This window comes from Pipra filicauda, unplaced genomic scaffold, assembly GCF_003945595.2.
Source record: "Pipra filicauda isolate LSUMZ 115617 unplaced genomic scaffold, ASM394559v2 scaffold493_size893225_pilon, whole genome shotgun sequence".
NCBI lineage: Eukaryota > Metazoa > Chordata > Aves > Passeriformes > Pipridae > Pipra > Pipra filicauda.
The window spans coordinates 743102-752431 of NW_024104635.1; the positions used below are offsets into that span (position 1 = coordinate 743102).

Here is a 9330-nt window from a genome sequence, read left to right on the forward strand (position 1 = left end):
ACAAATGACTGGACAAATTAAGCCTAGAAAAAGGGAGAATTAAATGGTGATGTGACAGAAGTCTAAAAAAACTTTTAAAAATAAGAGGAGCATCTATTTACCTTTCTAAAACATTTTCACAAAAATATTAACAAGAAGCAAATGACTACAAACATACCAAAAACACTGATTGCCATGAAAATCTTGTACACTAACTAAGAATTTCCTTGGGTCACACCTTTTCTCCAGAGGTAGAATGGAAAAATATTAAAAATACAAGAGTAAAAATTCCAAGAAAAAGTACAGTGCTGGACTCAGGTCAAGCACTGTAACTTCTTTTTTAAACTTTAAATACATACCTTTTCCCAAACTACTGATCCAAAATAAGCTTCAGGTTTTGTATTTTGAAACAACAGGTAGAATGGAGCAGGATTGTTCTTGCAAATGTGATTGATGAAGCTGAAAGTTTTCTAGAAAATTCAATGATGCCAGTTTTGTTTCAATTTCTATCTAAAGGCTTATTCATAGTACAACTCAGAAACTTATCCTTCTACAACTTCATATAAAGTGTTTTTAAGCAAGCAATTAAGAAATACAGAAAGGCTTTAATCACACAGTCCTTCCTGAAGAAAGCTCAAACAACACCTGACTAGGTCCAGCATCACTTAGTTAAACTGTAGAGCTGATGTAAAGTCTGCAAGCATTTCCTCACACGAGCTGGACAAACAAAGACAACTCCACAAACTTTTCAGCACTTGCTTTATTAATTTTTTTCTGTCAGGAAACTAAAAGTTCAGTTAAAAAAGGTCAGTCTGAGATATTCCACACAGATCAAACCCAACTTCAGTGACATGAGGACTGCTGTAGAAAGCACACTGGTTTATCCTCCCCCCCATCTGATGGCCTGTCTGTTCTGACACACACCTGCCCTCTGAGGTTTTGGCCATTCTGCTTCCCTACTTAAGCTCCTATCTAACTGCAATTGGTTCAACTGTATCAATGTGCAAAAACTGGGACATATCTTTTTGCTCAGGATCATCCTGTCCCAAGACACTTCTTCAACCACTTTTATGTTCTCCTTACTTGGTTTTCTTTTCCAGCCTCCTGTTTAATCACCATTTTGAGCCAGGTAACAACATCCCATCAGCCTGATCCCCAGGGCCACTATTTCAGCTGAGCAAACAGACCTGCTTGAACAGTCCCCTTTCAAGAAATGCTTCCTTCAAACATCTTTAAATCCTCCTGGTAATATCTCAAACTATGCATTCCTCCTTATTTTCAGAGATGAGAATAACTCGAGTTTACCTCAGCCTTGGTTTTTATTAAACCTCTCCTCCTTAGCTTGGTGTAGGCGTCTTCACCAGGGAGTTCATCCCAAGTCACCACTCTTGCTGAGCCAAAGAACAACCAGTGGGCTCCAAGCCAACATCACCAGGATGTTTTTACCCCAGGTTTACGTCCCAAATGCACGCAGGCTACACACAATTAGTTTGAGATCTATTCTCTAGAATAGAATGGGCTCTCTATTTCATTAAGGGTTCACGATCTCAGAGCTCTTGGATTATTGGCTGAATCTCTTGTGTCGCTCTCATTCTTTCTTCTGTTTCAGATCTAACCCTCAGGGTTAGTCTCCTAACCATTTTTCCAGTCCTCTCCACGTCCTCTCTTTCCCTCTGGATTCCACCTCCCTGTTATCCCCACCATCCATTTCCCCATGGCAGTTAGTTTCTTACATTGCTTCTCCATACTTTCTTCCCGTGTCTCACGTGCCCATTTTTCCAGTGTCACTGACTGAGTGAGGCTGTCTGCAGGAACACTGTGAGGGTGTCTGTAGGAACCCTTTCCCCCATACCTTCCCCACTAATTCTAACACACATTCCCTTTCAGTGCCCTGCCTCGGGGCTATAATCACCTTGATGCCTATCAAAATCTTATCTTCTTATTCCCCCTATTCACGAAATAAAAGCAACTCCTCTGACCAACTTGGCCACTTCTTCCTCTTTGCCCACCCGTGTGTCTGGCTGTTATTTTGCTTTAAGAAAATCCAAACCAAAAAAACCAAAACCAAACCAACCCAGAGTCTCCTGCCCAGGCCATCTTTCTTCCCTCCCTAGAACCTGCTAAGTGTGCAGGTTGTGATCTGTGGCAGCCAGCATTCCCCTCTGGCCAAGCTGAATAAGGCAGCATTGTATTTTAAATTGTCATTTCTTTCCAGAAAGGCATGAATAATTTAAATATTACAGCTAAGCCTGAGACACAAGAGTCAAACAATCTACTACTGAATCTATCAGTACTTACAGAGCAACAGTAATGTTTAAACACTACTTATGTTTTCCTGTGTGGCCTAGTAGATTGTCCTTTAGTTTGAGTGCAGTGTTTGAACAGGGTAGGGAACAGATAAAATAGTAAAACATGGGATGGCTCACTTAGAAATTTTAATGTCTACATACTTCTGTGTAATTCAGGTTGATTTATCCAGAATGTCACCGGGTGGTTGTGTTAAACTGTGCATAATACTGGGCTGTTGGGACATTGGAATACGCTTCTTCTTTAAGGTAGATGTTCCTAAAATAAACAATATTTTTAAAGAAGCAGTTAGTAAATGTGTTCTCATTACTCTGCAGAAGTAGCCTGAGAAACCTAAAGAAGATGTAATGCATTAGCACCCATAAATGCTCATTAGAAATGGAGTAAAACATAACTAGAACTTCTTCTCCAAAATGTATGCCACATCTCAAAACAGCAAACTTGGGTTTTTTCATCCTGAGATAACCCTCCAAAAATCTCACAGCAAAAAAAAAAAAAATAAATGAACACAATTCCAAATTTTTGCTTTCATAGTAAGAAAGCATCCTGTATTAGAAATTAATTAGCAAAATGTATGTATGTATAAGCAAAAAAAAAAGGACTGGAAGAAGACCAAATCACCTGGGTTTGATTTTCTTCTCCTGCACTTATTACCTTCCTCCTTTGCCATTAGAGCAGACACAAGAGCTGCCCAGGGAGACACGTCCAGTGGTTAGTTAAAGAATCATCGAGTTCTGTCACACAAAATGGAAATGCTCCCTTTGTGTTGTGATAGCTTAATCCTGAGCTATCAGAAACTGGCAGTTCTACTGATACCTATCCTTTTTTGTTTCAGAAAATTATGATAAATTAAAGAGGCATGCACTGGTTTACACCTGACAAAATAGTTTTCTCCATAGCTAACTGTACTCACTCTCTACTTTGCTATCTGTATAAACAGTCTGTTTATACAGCTCCTAATTCATTCAGGTAAGTAACACTCCAAACCTAGTCTCTGAAGATTGATCAAATAGTACTGAAAAACACACTTGAGATGAATTCATTTTTTAGAAGCATGAGCTTGTGACAAGTGCATTAAAAAAGCCACAAACAATAGAAGCAAGAAAGCCGAGTTGTTGTGTTAACATTGCTGAAGGGTTTTATGTGGGTACTTACTTTGCCCTCTGCTCCTGGGAGAGCTCTGCATTCATGAAGTCCAGGTCCCGGCGCCGCTCCCGGAGCTGCCGGCGCTGCTCCCTCTCCAGCAGCATCTGCGCTCTGGCCGCCTGCACGCGCTGCCTGTCCCACTCCGCGTCCCGCTGCCGCTCCTGCTCCCTCAGCCTCTGCAGGAGGGAAAAGGCTTCATTCTCTCCCTGTCCAAAGATGAACCTGCACGTGTAAAGTCTCTCCTTTTAATTCTCGTTAAGAGTTATAACTTCTTGAGGTGAGAAGCGCTCAGACATCATAACACGGGTGACTGGGTGTACGAGCTGAGCCACCCCCACCACGTGAGGAGACCCAGCTGTTGTTAATGCTCCTCACTTCTTGGCTGACATCACATGGCACTGAAGCAAGAAACTAGGCCTGCAAAAAACTCCCTTTTTTTCTCCCTTCGTACTCCTTTTCTGCCAGCTTAACAACCTGAGTGGGTTCACTTTAGGGTCATAGGAGAGCCAGGAAAAGGACAATCCTATCTTCAGCTTTAATAACAGACAGACATAGTAAAGCCTACGGTGTTGTAGGGATTAAAAGATAAAATCAAACACTATTCCTCAGCTGTCACAAATGCAGCCTCCGTACTGAGGGAGCCAAGTAGCTTCCTACTTCCCAGTGCCTAGGCCTGGACACTCCTGACTTCATAGGAAGGGCAGACCTCTTCATTTTGACTTCCTGCTTCCATGAAACCTTTAGAGCAGAAACTGTTACCAGTATTTAGTGTTTCTATTGTAATTCTATTCCAGAGACATCTCCCAGCCATTCAGAGACACTGTGTTCACTCAGATTGATTGCAGTTTGGGTAAAATGCAGATCAATGGAAAACAGAGCCTGGCAATGGGACGTGCAGGGCAAACAATGGCATTTTTCTCCTACCTTGTCTGTAACAGTATTACAACCAGGGAAACAGAACATGCATGTGAGCTTAAATACCAGGTTCTCCTGAACTTGTTCCTTCTGGTAGTGCCGAATGGCCATCAGCTGCTCCGGGCTCATGCCCTTCCAGCGGTCCACGAGCACACGGTCACCCAAGGGACTGAGGGCTTGGGCAGGGTTCTCCGAAAGGAAGTCTCCTCGAAGCAGGAAGGTAATTTCATCCATGTTGTCCCTCAGTGTTTGAGACTTGTCCAGCTCCTTTTTAAAAGCTAGTTCGTCAGCCTAAATTAAGTGGAAGGAGAGGAGCGATGTTTTGTCCAAGAGAAAACATGAACTAAGGGATGAAACAAAGTTAACACATCATAACAGATTTCTTTCCAACCTGCAAACAGTTCTCAAAAGCATCACATACAAATACTATGATCAGAGACAGGGAGCTGTTGCTACCCACTAGTCAGCAAGGTGAGAACCAGGAGGGACAATGTCAGCAGAGGGTAACTAGATCCTTGGTTTCTTTGTTCACTTGGCAAAGGGAATAAAATCTATCTCACAATTGCTGAAACAACCTTGGAAGCCAGCTGCTAAGAAACCTCTGTGAAAACATCACTCACTGTACTTTTGCACATCTTATTTTCCTTCTCTGTCTCCACTTATTCTAAGCAGCAAACCAACTACCCCAGGCAATGAGAATGCACCTGGATTCTGTTGAAATCCTTGGTGGCTGTGCAGACAGCACGCCTGCTTTCTTCTTCTTGTCGTTGGAGCTCCAGAATCTTTCGGTCGATTTCAACCCTGTACTTGTCATAAAGATCATCTAAAGGAGATTAAAATGAAATGGAGTCAGTATTCATGGATGTCATGTGTCATGTGAGTTAATCAGGGGAAGGGACAGAGGGCAGCTACAGCTACAGCAGGCTGAATTACAGAACTATTTCCAAATCCTTCCATCCAAGCTTTCCATCTTGGGATCTCAGGTGACTCACAAATCAGTTTATTACATAACCTATCTTGTCTTAACAGTAAGTGTTAAAATGAAAAAGTACCTTAAGTACTGTAGAAAACAGTTTCAAGACAAGCTAGGAAACAAACATCAGCGTTATTTTCTCTGCTCCAGAGCAGTACAGACTGGGCAATTTGGCCTGATGAAGTAAGCATACAAAACACAGCTGGGTTTGCAGCATGCCCCCACACCGTATTTGAGGGGTAAACCAGAAATGGAACCTAGGTAACATTACAATCATCACATGTTATTAAATATTGATTTCCTAAGGGGAAGACTGAATACCTTAGCTTCTACTAATTCATTAGTTTCTACTGCAAAGTAGGAACTGCTGCAGTACTTCCAAAAGTTAATACACAATAGGCTAAACCGGATTTTCATCGGAGAACTCACGATTTCAGAAAAAGGAGATTAAAACTTCCTGCTCTTTTTTGTTACCTGCCAGTTTTTGGTCAGCTAATGCATTCTTCCAGTCTTTCTGCTGCTGAAGAGACCACTCTCTTAGCTGCTCCTTTTGGAACTTCATCCTCTGCTCATAGTTTAGGTCTTCCCCTGCAAACTTCTGCATGCCAGAGATGGTACAGCGAGGGTCGGTGTCCGAAACTCGGGCGGGTCTGTCCTTCTTGAGGGCCTGGGGATCATTCAGGTCAAACTCACGTCTTGTTTCTGGTGTCTGATTCTTCTGAAATTCCTTGAGAGCCTTATTCATGTCTTTGATTTCCCTTTTCTGCTGTTCTTCCAGCAGACACATAAGCCTGTCATTCCTCTTCATGTCATTAGCTAGACAGAAACAAACACAACGAAGACACAAATCTTACAGGTCTTAGGAAAGAGTATCTGAACTGTGAGTGACAACCCAGCAAACACTGTAATGTTAGTAATATTTACTTATTAAATATTTTCATCTTTTTAGGTATAAATTATTTTACTCATGTCACAATGAAATATATGCATATGAAACAAATACAATAATAAATACTCCTAGAACTACGACGTTTCCTTTGGTGAACACCCGTGAGAACACATGAAGTGTACTGTAAACTGATTCTTCCCACTTACTCTTAGTTTACAGATACAACTAAAATACATTGAATTGCTTATTAAGAAGTAAACAAAAATCAGTGTCCCAAATGAAGGAATATAGATAGCTCTTCCATAGTTCCAATAATTTTTTTAAGCATAGCACTAAAATAATTGGCTGGCATTAACAGCTTAATAGCTCCTGCCCATTTATTAACACTAAATCAATTACAGCATTTTTAAGAAAAACAAACAACAAAACCCCCACCCTAAACTAGCCATTTTAGCATTTAAATATAAGTCACAAGGAAAGATCATTTCCTCTGTTGCCAGACTCCACATTGCTGCTGGCAGTTTCCTAAGAGTCAGAGCCTGACAGGTGTATTTTCCAGCCAGGAAGATCCCAAGCAGCTGCAGAGCCGTTGGCAGCTCCATCCTATCTCCTCTTGCAGCCCAGGGAGAGCTCAGGCTGTGGGACCTTTTCCCCCGATGGCACAGGGATGCATGGCAAGCACAGAGCCACAGAGGCTCTAAGGGCAGGGCACAGCATGAAATATCTGTGTGGCTGCATGTTGTGACTCAGCAGGGGCTCCTCTCACAGCCCTACTGTACCAGAGTCATGCCTCCAGCAACAATGATTGAGAGAGGATTCCATAGAATCCATATATTGCATGGGAGAATGGTCAGGCAGGACATGGGCTCACTCTACAAGAAAGCAATCAAAACACATGAGCCACTACTATTCTGAAAAGAACAGTGGTAAGTAATTAAGTTGGGGTTTTTTTTTAAATGCTCCTGTATACTCAGGTCTCTAAATGATGCTATTTGTCAACAGGTATTAAGAGAAAACACTGAAAATTCCAGCCTATTAGGCAATGTATCCCAGTTAATTGACATCAACATAAATCTTAACACACTAAGGAAAATATATATTGTACCAATGCAGATGTATGAACATAAATAGGACATAAATTGGATGACTGAATTTAGAGAACACATGAAGGGAAAAAAGAAAGCAGGAAGCAGATAGTGACATTTAACTGTTCACAGAAATATCATGGCATTTATGAATATACCAAATTTTTCATGTCGTGCTTTTTCAATCGCTTCTTGAATTTTCCTTTCCTTGACCTGCACATCCAGTGCATCTTTATCAATCTATTAAAATGGAAAAAAAAAAAAAAGAGCAGCTCTTTAAGAGATACTATGTTTGAATAATTAAAACCAGGGATTGTCAAGCTACATCGACTCACAATTGCACAAGACAGATATAAACCCACTACCAGCAGAGTGTCTATTACACATGACTAAGGTAGGTAACTTAAAACAAAACCCAGGAACAGCAATATTCCTGTTTGCCTTGTTTTAATAATGGCAGATATGTTCTAGCACCAGATCAGATGAAAAGACCACATTTACATGACCCATCCAGCTAGAAACATTTTCAGCTGCATTACACAGAATATGTTTTCCCCATTACAGCTGGTAATTTTACTTATATTGTTCTGCTTTCATTTATGAAGCAGGTAAGTATTTTGACAGTCAAGATGATAGGAAGTTGTAATAGTTCATATCTGAAAAAAATACAGACGGTTCACTAGAATTACATTGAAAAGATAACAGGGAATGTTATCTCACAGTCTTATCAGAGTGGGATTCACAGGGTTGCCAAAATGCCCTACAGGTGTATGATCTGTGATGAGCCAAAGTTACAGCACAGAACATCCACATCCATGGGGAGTGGGACCTGAGCAAAGTATAACATAGGGGACAGCATCCAATGGGAGCAGCTGCCTCCACTGGAGGCAAAGGAACCAGTCCCCACATTTGCTGGCAGATGGTGGCAAATTATTAGACAGAAATGTGCATTTGATTTCTTATTTTTTTTTCTTTTACTGTCAAGTCACTTAATGTATTTTAAAAAAATTTGTCCAAAACCAATGACAATTCTTCAAGAATCTGGTCAACTACTTTGATAGTCTTTGACTAAAATCTATTCAGATGAAGACAGAGACAAATCATGGCTGAAAATACACATGGTTAGTGCTGTAAAGGACAACTGACTACAGCAATCAGGCCAAGGGGAGAGGTTGTAAGCCAGGGGGAAACCGTAAGGAATCTATTGTCCAAGAACAACGGTGTCACTAAATTAAATATCAACTCCTTCCGAGGTCCCCCTGGGGAAGCCAAGCTTTCAGTATAACTACAGGGAATTCTGTTAAGAGAAATTCAATACAGGTTCATTAGTAGTTTCTGGCAACAACACAGGTGGGTCAGCGTACCGACCTGTCCCACTGCTGGCTGCCCGCGATGCCAACAGCGCTCGCTGGACACGAACCCCTCCAACCCCAGCCCTTCGTGACTCCGGGACAGCCGCCAACAACAACTCTTGGCGGTGCCTTAAAGCATCAACTCGCTTTCACCACCAACTTCAAAAGCGCCTCTAAAACATGCACGTGGGCTCTTTCTCCGTGGTTCCCTCTCACACACACGCGAGGGGGAGAAGGGCAGGCACCGGGGACGGACGGACGGACGGACAGGACCCCCCGCCCGCCCAGACCGGCACAGCCGCCCCTTCCCTCCCTGCCCTGCCCGGGGGATCGCCTCCACTTCCAGCCGTTCTGCGCACACCCCCCGGCGCCATCCCTGCCTCCCTCCCTCGCTCCCTGCCCGCCTCCCTGCCGGCCCTCACCCCAATGGTGCGGAGCCGCGCGTTGAAGATGCGGCTCCGCCGCAGGAACTCCTGCTCCCGCCGGCGCTGCACGGCGGCCGCCTCCCGCTGCTCCCGCAGCTGCCCCAGCCCGCTCATGGCGGCGAGGGCCGGCTCGGGCGCTGGCTCGGGCGCTGGACCGGGAGCTGGCTCGGGAGCCGGACGAGCAGCAGCGGCCGGGACGGGCCGTGTGCGGCCGGGACACAACGCGGGCCGTCGCCATGGCAACGGCAGCGCCGCCCCG

General features: G+C 43.3%; 1 protein-coding gene across 1 annotated transcript; it reads right to left on the reverse strand.

Annotated features, from left to right (window-relative positions):
* Positions 1 to 562: 562 nt before the first annotated feature.
* Positions 563 to 9261, reverse strand: RIBC2 (RIB43A domain with coiled-coils 2). The gene is made up of 7 exons (XM_027742854.2): positions 9069 to 9261; positions 7453 to 7534; positions 5795 to 6136; positions 5052 to 5170; positions 4414 to 4638; positions 3442 to 3608; positions 563 to 2544 (listed from the first exon to the last, which is right to left on the reverse strand). The coding sequence occupies exons 1-7, from the start codon at positions 9183 to 9185 to the stop codon at positions 2463 to 2465; spliced, it is 1134 nt and encodes a 377-aa protein (XP_027598655.1). The 5' UTR covers positions 9186 to 9261; the 3' UTR covers positions 563 to 2462.
* Positions 9262 to 9330: the final 69 nt, after the last annotated feature.

Coding starts and splice junctions, on each gene's coding strand:
- RIBC2 (XM_027742854.2), bottom strand. CDS start 9,185: ATGAGCGGGCTGGGGCAGCTGCGGGAGCAGCGGGAGGCGGCCGCCGTG. Junction 7,535..9,068: donor CGCGGCTCCGCACCATTGGG/GTGAGGGCCGGC, acceptor CCATTTTAATAG/ATTGATAAAGATGCACTGGA. Junction 3,609..4,413: donor AACAAGTTCAGGAGAACCTG/GTATTTAAGCTC, acceptor TCCCTCCTGCAG/AGGCTGAGGGAGCAGGAGCG.